Here is a 22,643-nt window from a genome sequence, read left to right as displayed (position 1 = left end):
TGTTCAGCAGAATGCATTAAATCCTGTAGATCCTTATTTTCAGCACAATCAGGAATCAACTTAATTTTCTGTTTAAGCAATCCAATAATATGTTGCTGATACTTTAACATATGAAACTGGCAGTTTAAGGCCCTAATGGCCAAGGTTGCAGAAGTGTATACCTTCTTACCCCATCTATCCAGCACCCTGGAGTCTCTATCAGAAGGGGTATGATTTTTGGCAGTAGTAGCTTTAATGCCTTTGGGTCCCTGTGAAATGGTCTCAGGATCCGCAGTAGGATTTTTAAAAAGGAACTTGTGAGAGTCAGGAAACCTGTAATATCTATCAGGTTTTCTGGGAGCATGAGGTAAAGAGTCAGGGGCCAAGCTAGATTCCGAAAAGGCATCATCAACAATGTCTAGTACAGGAGGGATAGCTAAAGGCCTGTGTTGGGGCAGGAGTAAGAAATCCTTAAGCCTGTTTTTAGAATTAGAGAAATCCTGACTTTCCCAACAAAAAAGCTCCCTAACAGTATGCAGGGATTCACCAAAAGAGAAATCCTCTGGGGGAGAAGCAGAGGGAATAGAGTCCTCAGCATCAGAATCCTCATAGGTAGATGAGGGTAAATCCTGGTCATCAGAGGAAACAGAAATTTCAGAATCCTGGTCAGAAGTATCATAAGCAAACTCAGTCCTAGGTCTCTTAGAGGGGGAAGGTTGGCTTCCCAGATTAAAGTAATAAGGTCTTCAGCCATTCTTATCATTTGTTTTTTAGGCATAGAGACCTGATGATGCGGTCTGGGCATCTGTTTTCTAGGCATGGTTCGAGTTTTAGGCCTTGATGAAGAAGATGGTGTCAGTTTAATATGCAAGTCAGTAGGCCTGAAAACACCCTCAGAAGCCAGTGCCTGCACAGCGGCTTCCGGACCCATCCAAGGTAGAGACATCCGCAGGTTCCACAGTTGGTCTCAGCAGAGGCCTGCATATCCGAAGTAGCGGGTATCAGGGGCTGCGAAAGCACCTCACTTGAGTACCGGCGAACTGGCGACTGGCTTAGGAGAAGTGTCGTTGGCAGCTTTGGACTTAGGCGGCCTATCTCTGTCTTTATCTTTGCGTTTTTTTCAGAATGTTGGTAGTCGGATGGCTTACCGAAGGCATATCTGGATAATTGAACTGAGCAGCAAAATATTTAGAAGAGTAAATATACAGATGACGGATAGTACGTTGCTTAAATAAGGCACAAAACTGACAGCGAGGTACGTCATGGTCAGGGCCTTGGCAAGGAATACAGTACGAATGAAAATCTTAATGAGGTATTTGCTTTCCACAAGAAATGCAATTATTTACTTTTACTGACATTGGTTTAGAAGAAGAAAAAGTTTCCCCAACAGCGTACTTAGCTTTTAGTTGAAGACTTTGGTTCTGAAACTCGAAAATGAAAATCTCAGGAGTCAGCCAACCGGCACTTGCGAAATGCTTCTGCTTTGGGCACCGCACAGCAAGAAAGACTGATGTAATGGCGTCGGCTGCATGTTTTATACCCCTGACTATCTGACTATCTGACGTCACAGAAGAAGAGACAGCAACCGACGCAGGACCCAAGACTTTGTTAATCAGGCCGACTGAGGGCTACTGCAAGCAGATAACCCAAATGTGATGACTGCAACAGTGAAACACGAAGAACATCAGGCAGGAAAACGTGAATCCAGACAGCAGCATGGTAGATTTATACGGTATTCTTACAAAAGGAAAGCTGTGCAAATAAAATGAAAATTAATATATATATATATATATATATATATATATATATATATATATATGTATACACACACACACACACACACACACACACACACACACAAACTTTTTTTTAAAAGAAGAAAGGTACTCTAACTATACACTCTTCCTCTCTGACTGATGAAAGGATACCATAAGATCCAACTGCAGTCACTTTTGTAGAATACAACATAATCATTTATTCAACCTGCATTAAAAGGGAAATTACAAACATGCTGCAACAGAATTAAAATATTTATAGCCATAATCTCTCACTCAGACATGCAGCACTTGCTCAGAGCTATGCCAGTTAGTTCCTGCAAAAACACTCACTTCCATAACTTAGCCTGAGGCCTCGTCATTTACTAGTGCACCTGGATCTCTGCCAAATAATGGGACACATACCCGAAGGCATTACATTTGTAAGAATTCATTTTTCAAAAGTTATTCTAGCATATTTTAATGTTCTTCACAAACAACAGCAAACAAAAGTGACAGATGACAACAAACCCATAACCATGTGACCTATTGTGCAACTGCATACTGTAACTGTTTATTCTGAACACTATAATACTGGCCTTTCATTACCTGTGTTTGTGGATCAGTGCATTGAAAGCCAGACCATCCTTCCAGCTTGATGTGAAATTTGTAACATTTACATTAGGATACCTGTATAAAATACAAAAATAAATAAGTAAGATATCCCACTCCAATTTTTACACAGTATAACACAGGTTAACACATAACTCATTCTAAGGTGTGTGCAATCTGCCTACTACTTCTTGCTTCTGTAACCTGCATGCATAGCTGCTGACAGAAAAAAATAACAGTGAATCAGAGTTGTTACATATTCAGTGACTTTTAAGTTCAATAATCAGGTATGCTAAATGCTAGATATAGTTTTAATGTAAAAGTACATAAAATTCTACAAATTTTCAAATCCTTTATACCTCCTAACATCGTAAAGGAAAACATACTAAAGGTACTCTTTAAAACCAAAATAATAATTCCAATGGACATAATAATTTACATGGATGCCTGAGAAAGAGTGCCAAACGTGGCCTTGTGGATCCCTTCCTCAAAAAGGCTTAAACTAAGCTTAGCTACAGGATCTGTCCCTGACATACTCCAAACTACAGAGATGACACCTTCACACAAGGGCAGCCTTACTACCGAACCAAGAAACTATAGGCTCATTAAGGGCTTAAATCTCCACCAGCACATAAAGAAAATAAACTAGAGAGAAATATTTTACCCAACAACTACCTCACCTTGAGGCAGAATTCCCCTGCAAGTTAAACACAGTGACACCCTATTATTGTTCCAATTAAACCTGGAGAATTAGATGAGTACCTGCTTTGCCCTTTTGAGAAGGGGGTGCACAGTTAGAATGGTTACTGACAAGGCATACATGGTCTTGTGATTCAACTCACTTGCATTTCCTATCATCTTATGAAAATAAGAAAAAAAAACGAAGCATTTTTACTCTTACTTCATGCTGTGTATTGTCATTACCAGATGTTGCAAGCACCGCCCTTGGTCTTAGTACCATATTTTCATTTACAGAAGCACAGAATCCAGTATTTCATTCAATCCACTCCTTAGCCCTGCTTATGCTTCCTCATTAAACAATGTTGTAACCAGTAGGAAAGATTTCAAAAATGGATAAGATCTTTATGTAAGGGCAGTGTTAGTTATTTTATTACTCTTTAGAAGCCCTGCAGGCAAATGAACAGCAACTTCCTGTTTTCAAACAGAAACTTTTAGGGAAAAATAATTTTCTTGTTCCTAATAATGGTCATCCTAGACACATCACCTTCAACATTCCCAAGTCTTCTGTACAACAGAATCAAATGGAAGCCTTGCTTGTTTTCAAAACACTAATGATCACTACTCATTTGTGCAATCACTATTATGTTACCAGATAGTTTTTTTCATGAAGAGCTTGTGTTTTTTTTTTGGGGGGGGGGGGGGGATTGGACCTCCCATGCAGCTAGGTTTTCAATTTAAAATAATTTAATGAATATTGTATCTAAAATATAATTGCTAGATATAAAAAGAGTAAAAATAAATATTTTGCTATGTGATAACTGATGCCTTTACATGCAGTCAAGAAATGCATCTCACCTCAGTGTAGCACAATATATTTTGAATAGCATGTTAATCATTAAGATGGCACTTGTAAATTCAACAGATAATAAAGCTTATGGGGGTGTGGCAATAACTCTGCAGTCTTGTAATTTGTTTGTCCTAGAGAGTTAAAGTGACTCAAGCAAGGATTACTTACTATGGGGGTCAATTTATGCACTCTTTTCTGGTTATGATCCCTTCTTAAATATCTGTTGACTGATGTCAGAGTTCATCTCTAAACAGATACTGTTGGTAGGTGATTTTAATATTGAACATAACGAACAGGAATCAAAGGGAAAAACTGGTGAACTGAAAACTTTTTTTTACAGCTATTTTACCTTGCTGACCTAAGGGAATATAAAAATGCTAAACAGAGTGGCTATATACTATTTAGATATATTAAGAAACCATATTAGAGTGGCTTTTTTTCTTTGTCATCACTAATTTACTCAAGGGCTTAGTAATTGTTCTGTCAGCTCTTTGGCAATAAAGACGTGGCTATATCACAGGTGACCAGTCTGAATAGAGGCTCAGGTACCTGTAAGAGCTGGCAGAGAAGGATAGGACTAAGTGACCATTAACCTTACTGATCTCTTCTTATGTACATAAAAGGCATTCATATTAGTATACAGAATGTTCCTTTTACTTTTAACAGCCCATTGCAGAGTTAACATAAATGTGGCATGGTCTGCATGACACTCTGGTAGGACTGACATTTTTTTAACCCTTGCATGGCCCCCCACATGACCATAACTTCCTATCATTCCTACAAAACACCCCTATTAGAGATCAACCTCTAATCCTTGATGATTTCAACCAGCCCTCCATAGACTGGTGTACTAATATTTCTAATGTCAGGTATGCACAGCATTTCTTAAATTGGGTGAAAGAGAATCCCTTGGTCAAACTGCCTACTGTAACCCCACGAGGGACAGAAATATCCTGGACCTAGTTCTCACAGACGTGGCTCCCACCTGCTCCCTGTCCTTGTTTGGTCCCTGATTGTCAAGTCTGATTGCCAGCTGCTTACCTTCTCTTTTAAAACATCCTCTTCAATGGTTACAACATCACCCTGTTTAACAATTTCATGACAGCCTTTTACAAAAATTGCAGAATTCTCCTGTGTTAAATCCAAAATGTACCCAGGATATGTATGTAACTTTTCCAATCATCTTTATGCTCCTTTAGATAAATGCATTAATAGAGCTGTCCCCACCAGGGGCAAACATAATGGCAAATTCAACAACAACCTGGCCCAGTGGTCAGTTGATACAAATAAACTTTACAACAAAAGGAAGAAACTGCTTAGGCTTCCTAATAAGGTCAGAACCTCTTATCAGAATGAGAATATAAAATGCCTCACCAAGAAGCTGAAAGCAGCTATTAAGACTAGCAAAGCGTCCCATGAAGATATGCTTGATTCTGAAGCTAAGGGTAATTATAAATACTTCTTTACCTACATTACAAAGCTAAGGAATAATTCACAACACTCCTCAAAACTCATGCATAATGGCACCTACTATTCAAATAGTAACAGCATTACCAACATATTGACTAATAAGTTGCTGGAAATTTCTCCTCTGAAACTATCATCTACACACTTAACATACCAGAGCCACACCCCCATGTCTCCAAGGGCCATAATTACTCTTCAAGACTAAAAATACTATTTCAGTGGGTCCAGACAATATCTTGGTTGTCTTAAAATGTCAAGTTAGCTTTTGCTGTTCCCTTACTTAAGTTGCTCAGCCAAGGCCTTGCCATGGGCTATGTTCCTGATGGACAGCGTACTGCAGTTGTAATGCCCATTTATAAGGGTGGCCCTACCACTGACTCATGCAAACGTGGAGCCAGTAGCATTTTTAGTCTTGTCTACAAATCCATGTAAAGCATAATCAGTGACCTCATAAACCAGGACATTAAGAATTTAATCATGCAGACATCAACAATTCAGATTTAAGGGCATATCATGCCTACTTAGTCCTGTGAACATTTCTGAAGAGGCCAGTATGTTTTAATTTATCATGTGATTTTTAAAATCTATTGAAATTTTGTCTTTTTGAATGTATTGCATCTTAAACTCTAAACAATTTATCTGTAAAATATATTTTGAGTACGCTTTATTAGCCTTTTTTTTATTTGATTTCAGCTATTTATTAAGAAGGGTGATAACTCTTTCTTTGGTTATATCGTACAGCTGGACTACAGAACAGAAATTGGTAGTAACTTCACCACATACACCTAGATATTTTCAAGGCTCCCCTAGAAAGCCACGCAAAAATATCATCAGAGGACAGATTTCTAGCTCATACTTGCATCTGTCAGAACAAGAATGCTACTACCCTAACCCACTGTTTGAGATTCAGATGCATAAAGACTGTGCTCTATAGAGAGCAAACACTTTGAAACACTCACTTTTTCCTCTCTGGCGCTTTGAAAACTTAAGCCCACGTTCTGGACTTTACTCATTATTTAGGTGAAATGAATTACATAATTGTAAACTCTGAATTACTAAATATATATATTGATAAACCTGTAATAAACATTTATTCACTATAATTAATGTGTTTGGCTTTACTCACCCTGCTGTCTTCATCTGGCACCACAGAAGCAAAGCATCTTTGGCAGAACGAGTTTCACGGAGGTCTTGAGTCTCCACAACAATATCTTGTATCTAAATGAGCAAGACTATAAATTTACTATCTGAGAAAAGTAGTGTGAAAATAAAATAAAAATCACAGTTCCTTTATACTCTTAAATTTGCAGTAGGACAATACATTTTACTTGCCTCTCCTTCACTTAAAATTCAAAAAACGGGACCTAAACAAACTCTTGTTGCTCAACAACAACAATTTTAATATCAAAAATGAAAGTAACTGCTTTGCTGGTAGCACATTTTACGATTGCATAATATTTCCACATTACATATCATTTTATGGGGCTTTTATATCTCTTGTCCTTGTGGACTAGTAGATCCTGGCGTAATTACCACTACCTTTAAAATTATATGATCAGATCTGCTAAAGTACATAAGCAGTGTTTCAGGGCACCAACCACCATAACATTTTTGTCTGCCATTCTGTTTGAACATCTTTTCCTGCCAGGCTCATAATTATGTTCTGTGCTTTTATTAATATGATAAATCTATTTTCTTGCAACTTCATTAAAAGCATTTTAACTGTAAATTTATACATAAGGTATATGGTCTCTAATCATGTCAATCTCTCTCTTTCTCTGCAAACTTCTCACTTATCTGAATTTTGTGATGCTTGCTGCCCATTATAAAACATACTGGGCCAGATTCAGTAAGACCCTACATTAAGTGTACACAATATGTATTCAAGAACATTCATATCACATTTTTCTGCTTTCTAGTCACTACACTCTAGACTTTGTGGTAACCTTTATGAATCTCTGCCATTACTTAAAACTGCAAGAATATTTGTAGGAAAACTAAAATTAGGAAGAAGGTATGAGTTATGTCTCTGTTGTCTGTTCACTCAGAACAGTGTACACTTAGTGTAGGCTTTATTGAATCCTGGTCACTATTTTAACCTTTGTATGCTCTCATGCCATCCTTTGTATCTTATCATCATAACCCTCAACTTCTAACATCACTTCCTTCACAATATTCAGCTCAATCTTCATATACCAATCTTGAAACTTTCTAGTGCAAACAATGCTTGCTTTTTATGATAATGCTGTGTACTGATGCATACAAAATAGTGAATGAACAGCGAATGTTTTAAAATATGTCAGAAATTGCTACATTGTGTCTTAACTGTAGTAATTACCTTGCACGTTTTTGTTGATATGCTTATATACCAAACAATTACTGACAATTATACAATCTGTCCATTACTATTCCAAAATGTGCACTCTGATTGACCGTTGTAAATCCGACATATACCAAAGGAAAAGGTCTGGTCCCCGGACTTTTTTCCGTTGGCATATTGTCCAAGTTTTAATTTTTTTTTTTTATTAAAAAAAAATAAAGCTGTAGTCCCGACTCCGCACATACGAGAAAGACAGCATGAAGAAAACAGAAGGAAAATCAGGTACGGTATTTAAAATTAAATACACGCACCTGAATTCCCTTGCATTTTCTTCAAGCTGTCTTTCTTGTATTTGCAGAGTCGGGAGTGCAGCTCTCCTACCCCTAAATTTCCACAAACCAATATTAAAAAAAAGAAATTACAGAAAAATGGAGCAACGGAGATCTTTTTTTCTCCATTGCGTACTTTCCCGAGCACCGATGTACTGGGTATGAGTGGGAACGCAAGTTCCAAACGCAGGCAAAGTACATCATGAATGGCAAACTGGAGCTGTCCAGCGGCAGAAGGACAGCATGGCGCCGTTATACAAGAACATTATTTAAGAAAAGTAAGTATTATTTTTCTTAAGTAATGTTATTGTATAATAGCAATAACCCATTTCTTCGCCCTCGTGACCAAACCACACCAACCATGGGTAAATCCAGCATTACCAACACCCAGGCATGGGTTATTGCTTAAATATTTGTCATTTGTACACACACATATATTTATAGTAAGGCTGTACAGCTTTTCTCTCCAGGCCTCCACTTGGACAATTGTATAGTCAAAACAAATAAAAATTAAATTAAATATTACAGCAACATGTAATTCAAAGTAGGATACTGAACATACTTACTTTTAGCCACTGGTCTAACTCCACTAAGAATACCCCTCCAAAACTTATCTCAAATGGTCCATACATGCCTCTAATTAAGCCACCAATATTTATGTGGAGGTAAAAAAAGGGCAGAATATTACCAAAAGGTTCATAGGTAAGTACTAGGCTAGCTGCCTTTGTAGGCCAATTGGCCATTTTAAGCCTACATAGAAAACAATATATGGTCTTGGATTTTATACCATTTTAAGCCTAGCCAATTTTCCTTTCAAAGATGAGACTCAAACCCTATATCTAGTGACTGTGAGCTAAACACCTTAACCATTATACCCACCCCCAATCCCAATATTAAGCAAAATTACCTGGTAGGGGAATAGAACCACAACCTTCTGCACCAAAGACAAGTGTGTTAACTTTTAAGCTACTGAGATACTTCCATGATATCTGTTTGTTAACCAGGGTAGAAGGTCCATTTTTAGGAGTGACCTGGGAGCAATATTTGGCAAAGTGATGTGCTTAAGCTTCCATCATAGGAAAATGAGGGCAAACTCTGAACCAGAAGAACTACAACACAGAACTTTAACTCTCTGTGCCAACTGACAGACTATGTCATAAGATCGTCATCATCAACCACCGCCTTTTTCCCATTTTTTTCTAAATGGGGCTGGGGTGTTGTGTTAACTGTTGTGAACTCTCTTAATTCAACGCTACACTCATGCTTTCTATGACACTCATGCCTGACTGTCGCAGATCTCCTCTCATACAATCCATCAACCTCTTTGCTGGACACCCTTGTTTCCGCTAACCTTCTTCCAGTTTGTCCCAAATCTTCTTCACTACTCCACCCCAATTTATACATTATAAAGTACAACAAAATAAAAAAACATTCTTCCTACATCACTACAGTCTTTGATTTACTAACCTTTCATATCTAGCTACTTGTTCTTTTTCTTCTTTTTTTTTTTTGACTTGTCTGCCCTGCACCCCCCCCCCCACTGCATCTCTCTGATCATGCTTTTCTACACATGTACCTGAACCACCATAATCTGTTCTCTTTGATCTTTTCTGTAAGTGGACCTACTTTAGCTTCTGCTATTATGTCTTCATTTCTTTGTCTGTCCCACGATGTGCATCCTACCACCCATCTCAGGCACTTCATTTCCATCACCTCTAGCTTCATCATCTGCTCTGTGTTTATTGCCCAGGTTTCTGTACCATACAGTAGTACTGGCCACACCACTGATTTGTATACCTTACTGTTCACTTTCTTTGACATTCTTCTGTCATACACTACACCTGACACCCTATGCCAGTTGGCTGCAGCGCCTCTGATCCTAGCTTTGACCTCTTCATTCAGACTTTCCTCCTCCTCAACCACCCCTCCCAGATATTTGAAGCTGCTAACCTGTTCCACTTCTTCCCTCCTATCTCAATTCTCAGCTTTATAGGTTCATAGGTTCATAGGTAGGTACTAGGCTATTGGCCCTGGGGCCTATATAAACCCAGCCAAAAAGGTACCCTGGCTTTTGCCACCCAAGAAAATTATTTTTTGTGCCACTGTCGAGCAGACCCACAGAGGTGATCCCCGGGGTGAATTTCGTATTTCCCATCCAATCATCAAGATTTTTCTTGAAGAGTGCTAATGAGGAGCTTTGTTTGATATAGATAGATAGTTTATTCCAGTGTATGGGAAGTCTCTGGGGCAGGAATCTATCCCTCCGGCATGTTATGTTTATTGTGGCGACAAGGTTTAGGTCCTTAGAGTGTGTAGCTTCTTCTGAGTTCCCCAATTTGCTGCACTTACCACCATCTTATCTGTACTTAGTATCATCCTATGTGCCTTCAGTTTTGCATTCCATTCCCCTATCAGTATTATCCTATGTGCCTTCAGTTTTGCATTCCATTCCCCTATCAGTATCATCCTATGTGCCTTCAGTTTTGCATTCCATTCCCCTATCCTTTGCTGAAGTTGCTGCTCAGTCTGCCTGTAATACCAAACAAGCTGCATAGAGCAACTTTGTTGATCTATCTGCTCTGATGTGTTTGCTTATGTAGTCTATCACCAGTAAGAACAGCAGTGGGTTCACAGCTAAAACCCTGATGTACACCTATTCCCATAGGGAACCCCTCTGCGAGACTGAACACTGTTCTAACTTCAGTCATTGGGTCCTTGTACATACTGTACGCTAATCCTACCAATGATTCTGGGACTTTGAACCACCATAGTACTGCCATAAAAAGCTTTCTTGGGACCTTGTCATATGCTTTCTCCAAGTCTTTCTCCAAGTTTTGGACTCTTTCCACATTTCTATCTTTTTTCTCAGCTATGTTTCTCACTGCAAATATCTAGTCAGTCATGCTGCATCCTGGTCTGAATCCAAACTGCTCTTCTCCCATCTAAATTTCTACTACTCTGTGTATCCGTTTATCAATCACCCTCTCCAGACCTTTTATGCAATGTGACAGGAGTTTGATACCTCTGTACAGCTCACAGTTGGGGATGTCCCCTTTATTCTTGTACACTCATATGAGTAAGGTTATTCTCCAGATCTCTGGGATATGTCTTTCTCTCCACACTGCTATGAGCACCCTCAAGAGCTATTTTCCCCTGTCTCACCCAGTATATTTATCATACTTGCTCTGACCTCATCTGAGCCTGCTGCTTTCCCTGACTTCATATTCCTTAGTGCTGTTCTTACTTCTGCTAGGGTGGGCTCCTATTCTTCTCTCACTGTAGGCTGTGTCTGGGGTAGGACAGCTTTTTGGGGTTTTCTTCATTTAGAAGCTCCACAAAGTACTCCTTCCATCTGCCTTTGATCTCCTGTGAGCTGGTGAGCAGGTTGTTGCTGGCATTCCACATGAAGAGTGTCTGACTAACTTCTATATCTTCCTGTCCTTGCCTTGCAACCTGATACAGTTTCTTTGTACCACCTACTGAATCACTTTCCAGAAGCAGTAGAGTGCCTTTGATGCCCTATTCTTTGCTACTGCAACTGTTTATTAACCAGGACGGCTCACTGGACACAAGGTCCATTTTCAGGAGTGACCCAGAAGCAATATTTGGCCAAGTAGCATTCTCAAGCTTCCACCAGAGTAAAATGAAGGTAGACTATGTCATAAGATATCCAGATTTAAAACATTTAAACTGCTGCAAGACAAAAATCATTACCATTTTCAAGCATGTCTATATAATCAGTTTAAAAATGCAGTAGGTGTGAACATTGTAGGCCTTCAAGAAGCTAGATTGCTGTATGACTACGATCATGCTATGTTATCTTGTAGCAAACAGGCAACTGGACTGATTCAAATGACACTTTTCCATCACAATCTATGGTGGTATTTATACTAAATTACAGTACAGAAAAGCAAAGTCATTTTAAAAAGGCTCACGTGCCAACAACCTCAAAGTTAGCAAAGAGCGGCTGGATCCCAAGCTATGCAATTGGCCATCAATCAGTTCTGCATGCAATCAGTAGCATGACATTTTAAAATGATCTGAACTGATTAAAACACTTTAAATCAATCTTTATAAGATCGAAATAAGAGTGTAATACTTCAATAAAAGATTGCAATATTAAGTGGGTAGACTACTTAATCCTTGTCTCTTCAATAATACAGAATGAAAAACAGTATAAAGTATCCCTACTGTCCATACGATGGAAAAAGAAAGTACAGTTGCTCAAGTCCTACTTACCTGTAACAGTGATATTTGAATTTCACAGTACCTCAGAGGCATACGGATTCTGTGCCTGTAAAAAAAAGCTGTCTGCTTTCCAGAGCTCAAACTATCATCTTACTCTTTGTGATAGGTAATTGGTTAAGCTCCTTCCATCAGAGGAAGCCTAACCGCATCACAGAAAGTCAGTTATTCAGGCTTTTTTTGCTAAGTAGGAAGAACCAAGAAGGACCAGAGGCAAGAATTGCCTGAAACCAACCAATATGCATCCAAAAAACAAGCAACCAGAACCAGCAAACAACATAAAGCTGGATACCATAAAACTATATACAAAATAAAGAGGAGGGTGGGTGGGTGCTGCCAGTGAGCCAGTGTGAAATGCAAGGATCTGCTGTTACAGGTATGTAGGACTTACAAAACGGTATTACATTCATCTTTCACAACTGTCTCAGTGGCATACAGGTACAGTCCCAAAGCTTACCCTACCTGGGAGGAGGAAGGATAAGAATGCAGGAATGGCTGGAGAATGGTCATTCCAAAGCCTAGTCTAGAACTTGAGAAAGAATCCAGTTTGTAGTGCTTTGTAAATGTATGAACAGAGGAGCAGGTTTCTGCCTCTAGATTGTTTATATAGAGTCCACGTCTTTGCAATACGCCACTAAAGAGGATAAGGCTTTGGTGGAATGTTACCATGGTGTGAGTAGCAAAAAACAATAGTAGACGACAAGCAATAAGCAATCATTTGCTTAGCGTTAAAGTTGACCTTTATTAGCCTCTGAACAGGAAATAAAGAAATGTTCAGCGTTCCTAAAAGACTTAGTTCTGTCAACATAGTACCACAGATGTCTGTGCAAATCCAAGGTATGCAGAATTTTCTCTCCCTTGTTTTTAGATTCCAGAAAGAAACCGGGAGACTGATGGCTTGATTCAGGGTAAATTCAGAAACAACTTTTGGCAAGAAAGAAGGATTATTAAGCAAATCAACCCTTTCCTTTTGAAAAGTCAGAAACAGTTGGCACACCATGAGATCTTGCAACTCAGAGACTCACTTTACATATGTCAGAAGCAAAACGCAAAGGAGTTTTCCAAGTGATGAATTGCAAATCGGTCCGAGAGGAGGGTTTCAAAGGAGATGAGGTCAATTTTTCAAGAACAAAATTCAGATCCCAAGGAGGAGGAATTTGCTTTCAACCTGGTCACAAGTGCAGCAATTCCTTTCATAAGCTATTTAACAAAAAACAGATGAAAGAGGTGGATCCATGGGCACACAAGTTAAGATGGTTACAAGATGCACCTTGATAAATGCATAAGATAAGCCATCATTGAGTACCTCATGCAAACATTACAAGAGTGGTAGATACTATACTAGGCTTTCTTATATCAGTTAGGCACCACCTAGAAAACTTATTCTACTTGTAAACATAAGATTTTCTAGTTGCAGGTTTTCTTGCCTACTTCAATACATGCTGTGCATCCTCATGGAACAAGTGTCTAAAAGGTACCAAGACAAAGTCATTAAGGATGTCAACAGCAATTCCTCTAAGGTGGGGGTGAACCAGTCACCCAGACTCTGTGTGAATAGGTCTAAAGTATGAGGAAGCTTGGGGTAACTGCCCTTGTCCAATTCCATCAACAGGGAGAACTAACTTTGCTTGGGCCAAAAGGGGATCACCACAATGATCTTTGGTAATTATTTCTGAATCTTCAGAAGTACCTTGGGTGTCAGTGGAAAGGGTGGAAATACATAAAGGAACATTTCCATCCAAAAGAATGAGAATGCTTCTGTGTTCCAAGTATGGCTGCAAGAGTGTTTCAAACAGAATTTTTCTGTCTGTTTGAAAGGAGATTAATAAAACAATTTGATATACTCCCTACATCTTAACCAAATTCCGTCTGTCCTGTACATACTTAGTCTGGCTGCCACTACGTTTTGCTCAGATGTGAAGTATGAGGCCTGAAGCATCAGAGAATACAATAAGGCTAACCACCAGGCCATCGCTGTGGGTTCCTATTACAAGATCGCAGATGTAGTTTGACAAATGTGTCTTGATCAAACCAAGAAGAGCGAAAAGGCAAAATAGCAAAGTGGCTTTTCAGCAATTTCTTTCCCTGGGAAAGAATCTGCTTGGCCACTTTTATTACTTTGTCGTTTTCAGCACTGTAGTGTGCTCTCGGAGTTGGTATATTTAAGTAAGGGGTGTGTGGGGGGGCATAGCCCCCCACGTCAGTGGGTGTGGGAGACAAAGCCCCCCACATTATGTAATGTTTTAAAGGTTTTTTTTTTTTTTTGGAACAAAATTGCTGTTCTGAGGTTTCGACATTGTAAGCTTTCGCTTACATGGGGTCGATTAATTATCATTCACTTTTGTAAGCATGCGATAATATAATATAGACCCATCACTGCAAACCAGTAAAGAGGGTATGACCTTGTACCCCCTTGTTTGTTCAGGTACCACAGGACTGTGGTGTTGTCTGTGACCAATAAAAGGGGATATGGAAACCATAACGTTTGAAGGACTTTTAAAGGTCTGAGTTACTGCAAACTTTAACATTTATGTGCTTTGTAGAGTCTGAAGGACCCTGTTCAACTTGCATGTGAACTTTCCTGGACACTGCTCTCCATGCAAAATCTGAGTCTGTCTAGATTGGTTGAACTGGGGTTCTGAGGGAGATGGGTAGGTCTGGATCGAGAGACATCTGATCCCTCCACCACTAACTCTCATTTCACAAATTCTAGCACTGGTACATGGAACTCCAAAGGTTGCAAGTGCTGGGTCCAACCATTTTTGGAAATACCACCGAATCTTTCTCATGGGGAGTCTGGATAGTGGTGTGATGAGGATCATTGATGCCATGAGGCCTAGGATTTTGCAAAACTCTCTTGAAAAAGAAGCTTCTTGAACAGATAAATCTCTGAAAATGTTCTGAAAAGTCACGACTTTGTCTTCTGGTTGAAAGGTCCTAATTTTTCGGTGTCCATCATTCCCCCTAGAAAGACAGTTCTTTGTGAGTGTGCGAAACAGGACTTACGTAGGTTCAACTTGAAGCTGGGAGCAATCGGAATGTGATAAGCACCCTTCAAATATAAAGCCACCAGGAAATAGTGGTCCAGAAGAAGGAGAAGGGCCATATGCAGGGTGTGTATTTTGAATTTGGGAACTATCAGAAAGGTATTTAAGTACAACAAATGTAACACTGGCCTACACAATAGATACTTTATGGGTACCAAAAGATCCTGTTGTAAAATTATTTTCCCTTTTGTAGTACATGAACTAGTTCCACCACCCTTGCTTGCAACTTGTGAAGGAGTACAGGAGAGAACAAATGTGTCTGGTCTGACAGGTGTGGGGGATTTCTCTGAAGGAAGGAGGATTTTTTTGTCCACTGCCAAGATTAACTGCTCTGAATTATTCTCAGCACTCATTTCTCAGACTATTTGTGGCCAGGCTGCTAAGTTGAGCAAAAGCCTAGGAGAAGGGGAAAGAGAAAGAGGGACAGGATGCCCTGAGTCTTGGCAAAGTCATTCTTTATCAGGGGAATGATCTTTTTTTGGGCAATGAACCCCTTTTGTTTGGTTTGGAAGCATTATCCTTCAGCCATCTCTTCTTAATACCCTGACTCTTGTTAGACTGAGATTTTTGCTTGTTATGCCCTTTGAGGTTGGACACCATGTTGGGGAGAATCTGGGAATAGGAAACATTCTAGATATCCCATGCATCAATTTATCTCAATCATCATATTGTTTGGTCCTGCTGCTACCCAGACTTTCAAACACAAATTCAGAACTTTACAAAGTAGCATTCAAAATCTCAAAAAAAATCTGGTTATGTAACCAAACATATCTCCTCAATTCAACAGAAGTGGCTTCACTTCTAGAAACCGCATCAACACCACTCAAGACACTCCTCAAAGCATATTTCAAAACCCAAGCCACAAATAGTCTCATTTGTATATCTCTTCTGTTCAGCAGGCAAAAATACAGTTAATTCATCTAACCTGTAAGAACAATGCAAAAAAAATTTCTGCATGAAGCGCTGATAGTTTAAAATTCTAAATACTAAATTACTGTACTGAGTCAACATTTTTTCCCCGAGATTCTAACCACTTTCCGATTTTATCTTGTCGTGTAGTGTAAGAAGCCCAAGGTTCTCTTGTTAGAGCTGGCAGCTAGAGACACAGCAGCTGGATCACCAGGCAACAGAGCAAGGAGAGCTGCAAAATCAGTGTACACCATGTTACTTCCTCAAGGTCTTTTTACAAACTTGTTCACTAGCCAAATGGGGTTTTACATGCAGTTTTATAAACATTGTCTAATGCCAGTAACAGAGAAGGAACAGTTAAAACATTTGGAATTTCATCCTCAATAAGATCGTAAACTGCCAATCTCTGGAGCAGGTCCAGATAAGCTTTCAGTCAAATTCATCTCTACACCTAGCTAGCATCTTGGTGGACACTTGCTTGGGCTTTTGAATCTGTTCACCTTCTGAAGAATTAGATTGGACAGACTCAGAGTGTTCTTCCTGCATTAGAGTCCCCATCAAAATCTGTGGCCCAAGACTGAGCTCTAGAGAAGGCAGCCCCATAGTCATTCTGAATCGGAGTATAGTCTCAGAGATTAGATGACTGAAAAACACTCTTAGCTAAAGAAAACACATAAGCCCTATACATGGTAATAACCCAAGACTACATTTTGGTTGAGGTTTATGTTTCTTCTTAAGTACTACACTAGGGGACAAAATATCTGGGGACAGAGTATTATGTCTGGCAAGGGGTCTCTTAATTGGGACTTCTCTTATACCTAAAGGGTTTGGTTCTCCCGTACTTGAACCAGGTATTGGAACAGCCCGGAAGGATGTGTCTGACCCCTGTACCAAGAGGGCTGTGGGCTCCCACCAGGTGATGGGAAAAAGGTGAATGTTCTGAGGGCTGGCATAAAGCAACAACAGATTCGCAAAACACAGGCTGAGGTATGTTATTTTTTTTTTCATTTTAGATACAACTGATTTGATTTGATGGGAGGGGGGCAGTCATATAAGGATCTATCAGGTTAGGGGAAAAAGTACCAGCCAGAATAATACACTAACACTATTAAGGGCTGACTAAGGGCAGCAATAACATGAAATATAAACTATGTCCCCCATCGCAAATAGGGCCAAACTGCAAAAACATATAGTAAAAACACTTTAAAATGTGCTAAGCCCTGTTCTACAACTTTCACAATGTAGTAAACAGCACACAAAGTCACAGTACCAAGTAAAATTAACTTCTCCAAACAGTGCTAAAAATCACAAAACCAGAAAGGAGAAATCCACAAATCACAAACCAACATCAAAACAATTTATGGTTAGCCATGCAACACCATCAATAATGGCGGCTCTCACTCAGACAAATAAAAAATTACACTTATTAACAACAAAACAAAAATCACATCACAAATACAATTAATTAATTGAATAATATAATAAAAATTAAATGCATTATTATTACACAACCAACACTACATACACACCTAAACAACAAACAACACCCTAAAATATAGAAACTAAGAAATCTATGTTTAACAATTTAAACAATTTATATATATATATGTATATATATATAATATATATATATATATATATATATATATATATATATATAAAAAAAATTTAAAAATTGTTTTTAAAAAATATTTATACGATTTGATTTATCAAGTATAAATACCACAATAATAAAATAAATTTGTTTCAAAAATGTAAATCTTTCGCTCTAAGGATATAAGGATACATTTTATATTATAGAACACATATCATTACCACCAGGATAAACGCATGGTAATGTACATTGCCACTACAATTTTTTTCTTCAAGAAGGCGACATGGTCATTCTCTAGATTGAGAGGATTTTTGGGGTTGTTTGTTGTTTTAAACGATTTTTCGTTTTTGTTGCTGTTTTAGTTGCTTTGTTTGATTTATTCGGTGGTTTTCCGCAATCACAATCATTTTCACAATCATCATCGTTGTTGCTTACCCAGATCTACCCCATATTCAAACAACTCACAAATGGAAAATTACCAGTTGCTATGGAAACTAGTACAACAGCAGCTTTATTTAAAATGCCATCACCTGTCGAGTCGATCACCTGTTCGAAACAATGTGTGAACCGGAAAACCAAACAGTTGTTGCTGTTAAAAATTAACAATCAAGTCAACACCTGGTCCTAGTACATCTCTTCGCTTTCTACTGTCAGTGAGAAGGTATAGCACAGCAGCATAGCGCTACAGGATTTTCTATGGATTTTACGCTACAACACGCAAAAACTATACCCATTGGGGGTAATTGGTACAATGGATTTAATTTTACCAAATACTATTGACATTACTGACACTGACACTCACTCAGTCCTCAGTCCTTTATTCTGCCAAATATGTTTAGTGGTACTGAAATGGGGTACTGAAATGGGGCACCTTTTTTACCCAGGCCCAACCACATAATTGAATTGTCTTTACCAATTTGAAAAGTTCCTGAAAGATTTTGACTAAACTGCAATCAAATTTTCTAAATTTTAAAATTTTGTGGTACTATTGTGAAAAGATTGTTTTACAGATAATAATACCCAGTGGCTTATTATAAAGTATTAAGTTTTATCAACAACTCATCCAGTTTTTGATAAACAAGGCATCCAGTTTTTGATAAAACAAATTACTTATTTTAGTATGACCTTATTAAAAACAAATACGTACAGACAACTGGAGGTACTTGACAACACAGGTACTTTCCAATGATCCAGTCTCTGGTGTACGATTATGTAATGATTATATATCTGATTGATTATATAATATTTATTGCTTAGTATTGAATCGACCAAACTTAAAAATCATTAGACAAAATAGGATATCAAAAGTAGTTACTCAGCTCGCGAAAGTCCACCATCGAGCTTACCCATTCAAACAACAATTTTGCAAAACCTCCAGTTGCTATGTCCTCCAGTTACACCAGTTTTTTGTCTGTTTGACTTCCACAAAGGAGTAATATCACAAAGACCTCTGTCAAGAATTGCATACAGCTTTTCTAAAATGGTGTTCATCAAATAATAGAAACAAAATAAAAACACCAACCAAAATTTGAAATGGAATATTACTTTCAGTTCTATGTTTCTGGAGAATAATTAAAAAAATAAGGTTCAAAAATTCAAAAAAAGTACAATCGAAGAAAGAACAAACAACAGGGATAATCGAACATTTAAGGTAACTATCGACGGATAACTATTTTGCATATTAATTTTACTTGACTTCATAATGTTAGTAACTTTTATTTTCCACATTCCATTACACAAGATATGATCTTTTTTTTTTTTGAAAGGGTTTTTTAACTTTTCATTCCAAGCTTCTTAAGCTATCGCTTTCTATTTGATTATGTGTCTTTGTGAATTTTCCAATTTGCTTTTTTGTTCCAATAATTCTAGTCATTGTTCAACTAATGAATATGTGTGTCATTTAACAAGCCTCCTTTTGAAAGATGTTAACTTAGCAGCTTTGATGATGTTAAAAAGATTATTTTGAAAAATTGGTTACCGTAACTTGCATCTTTACATTGCCAATAAACAATAAACAAAATTTGAGTAAGTAAAGGCTTTTGAGAGTCAAGGAAGTGAAAGGGATGGTGGTCATGCAACAGGGTTAAGGGAGATAGATGTTTAAAATAGGATAAGGTTTTTTAGATTGATTTATAAAATAGGATGAACACCCAATTAAGAATTAGGCTCATTAATTTGAATTAACCATTACTTCCCAATAACCTGAATGATTTATTATGTTATGATTTATTTAATGCAGTAATTTCCTATATTCACCTATGTCACACCATAACATATTTGTTTATATCCACACCAGTCATTTTTGGGAGTACCCAAACTTGTACTTCATAATTATAGATAAATCTCCGATTATTATATATGCATAGGCAGCAAATTTATTATATAATTAAATGAATCAAATTGGGCTAAATTAAAAAAAACGGAAAAAAAAAAAATTTGAACAAATTTTAACACAATTTACTATGGAATATGATATCAAAATACTATTTGATATATCATATCTGTACAAACTAATACTGACAATAGTACTTGCTTATATTATTCTTGGATTTGTTGTGCATGAGACTTTTACATTGTTTTTACATTTAAAACAGATTCCTTAGACAATGTGACTCTGATTTATTCATTGTTTGTACATTGTGTAATTAACAATTATTTCATGTTTAATAATTTCTTTTTACAAGTGCAGGTCTCTCCATGGGCTACAAGATATTGGCACAGTTGAAAATCTCAGTGATGGCCTTTGGGAATCTTATTTAGAAAAGTCTTTTTAGTTGTTTAGTTGTTTAACCGGTACATGTTCTTATACACAACAGTAAGACGACATAATTATATAACCAAGGTAAATATAGTGATGCTATCTAAAACAATTATCAAAATTATTTCCTTTACACAAGATCTCACATTTTGTTTATTAATTAATTTCACCAAAGAAAAAAAATTAACACAAAGAAGGACCTTTGACCAAAGATATATATATAAATTGTTATCCAATTACATATTACATTTTTCCACCATTAGTAAAGAAATTACCCAATGCAAGGCCAATTCCATAAAATCAAAAAAATGTAGAGGGTGAAAATAATGTTTATGGTGAATGTAATTAATTTTTTCTCATGGTAATTTTTTGTTATAGAATTTATATTTTTATACAGTATGTTGATTTTTTGTAATTATCCTACATAACAAAGGAATGGTTTGACACAAGAAATTATTTTTATTAGGCTTCAAGGAGCACAAAATTTTATGGCACATAAGGATTACAGGGATTAATATGACTTAAGGTAAGGCATATTTTAGATGGCATATTAATTTTTAAACAAATTTTTAAATAACTTTTAATACAATTTAATGAATTTAAGAGAATTAATTTTTTTATATTGATTTCAAATTGATGTAGAATTATACTTATAGAGAATTTTTTGTAGATTAATTGGGCTATTTGAGTTAAATAGAACTCTTTTGATGTAGACCATTGGTAGCTTTTAATGATTTTGGCCAAAATATTAGTGCTAAAAATCAAATGTATAGCCTTATATCAAACCTTTAAAACAATATAAATATTTATTTACTTAGAGATTCTCATGTTAAAAATAAAGACATCTCCACAGAAAATGCAAATAAAGTAATTTGTAGTAAAACTGTGATTAAAAGATAAAAAGGGCTATAACAGTGTTGTCAGTAGTAAATATCATATAAATGAAGAAAAATGTAAAAACTGGAACTTTTCCTGTCAAAATGCAGCAGATAAACAACAGAAACAACAGTTCTCTTGGCACCCTGCTCTATATGCACGAGGCAGTCCCTATGGTTCAGCTGACACCACAGAACTTCAGATTACCCGGACAAGTCAAACACTATAGAAAAGCTCCACAACTACCTAACACTAAAATTAAGCATATAAAAACAGCAGTAAGTTAGAATTGCATAGGCATTAACACCAGTAGAAAATGGAAAGTATATTAAAATAAAAAAGTAATGCATATTTTTTTTAATAAAAACAGAAATAAGTCAAAAGCATGTAAGAATAAAGAGGAAGGGAAGTTCCCAAAGGGATCTTATCTGAGTCTAGAAGCTGTAATCCACCAATGTTGGCTCCTGAGGAGATTCAACTGAGTCATACATCTGCCACTAAATGATCAAATAAATGACTTTCTGTGATAGTCTTAGGCTTCCCCTGATGGGAGGGGATTAGCCAACCCCCTATCACAGACAGTCAGACGAGGGGATTCTGAGCTCTGGGAAGTTGCCAGCTTGGCCTTCTGCAGGCACAGAATCCACATCTCACCGAGGCAGTGTGAATGAAAGCTTTTCCCCCTAGTACTGACAAGCCTTCACCCATGGTTTACTTATTATAGAGACATTGCCCCAACTTGCTCTGTTAGAAATAAAGCTAAACCTGCCCCTTAGCTCTCAAATGCTACTAGGCAAAACATCCTTCTTAGAAACAATTCCTGGGTAAAATGGCGTACTACGAAGAATCCTACAGATCACCAAACCTTTAGACAACTTAGAAATAATATAAAAAAAGCCATCCCCTTAGACATAAAAAACTTTTACTTCCAAATACAGCAAACTTACCAAATGAAACCACAAAAGTTTTGGACTAGCATTAACAAACTACTATACCCTGAGAATCCCACACATACTGCTAATGCTTTCAATTCTTTCTTCACAGACGCCATCCAAACTCTTGCTAGTCAACTATCTCTAGATACCTCAAATCTGCTTACATCTACTACAAGCCCACCTCCATCATTTCAGTTGCAACCAGTTTCTACATCCTTTACTTGCTCCCTTCTCCAAAAACTAAAACCTACCACCCCCTCAGCTGACCATCTCCCAGCCGAATACCTACA

The 22,643-nt window shown here is 37.5% G+C and overlaps 1 protein-coding gene across 2 annotated transcripts in view; it reads right to left on the bottom strand.

The window, feature by feature from the left end:
- Window positions 1–22,643, bottom strand: part of LOC122804338 (spectrin beta chain, erythrocytic-like) — a 2,132,081-nt gene that overhangs the window by 1,255,953 nt on the left and 853,485 nt on the right. For both annotated transcript variants that reach the window (XM_044074141.1, XM_044074142.1), the window contains 2 exons: window positions 6,467–6,558; window positions 2,343–2,423 (listed from right to left, as the gene is read on the bottom strand). In XM_044074141.1, coding sequence (XP_043930076.1) covers window positions 2,343–2,423; window positions 6,467–6,558 — 173 coding nt within the window. The remainder of the gene's footprint in view (window positions 1–2,342; window positions 2,424–6,466; window positions 6,559–22,643) is intronic.

This window comes from Protopterus annectens, chromosome 6.part0 (genome assembly GCF_019279795.1).
Source record: "Protopterus annectens isolate FY-2018-M chromosome 6.part0, PAN1.0, whole genome shotgun sequence".
NCBI lineage: Eukaryota > Metazoa > Chordata > Ceratodontiformes > Protopteridae > Protopterus > Protopterus annectens.
Note: the sequence above shows the minus strand (reverse complement) of the source record. Positions and strands in the feature narration are given on the sequence as shown.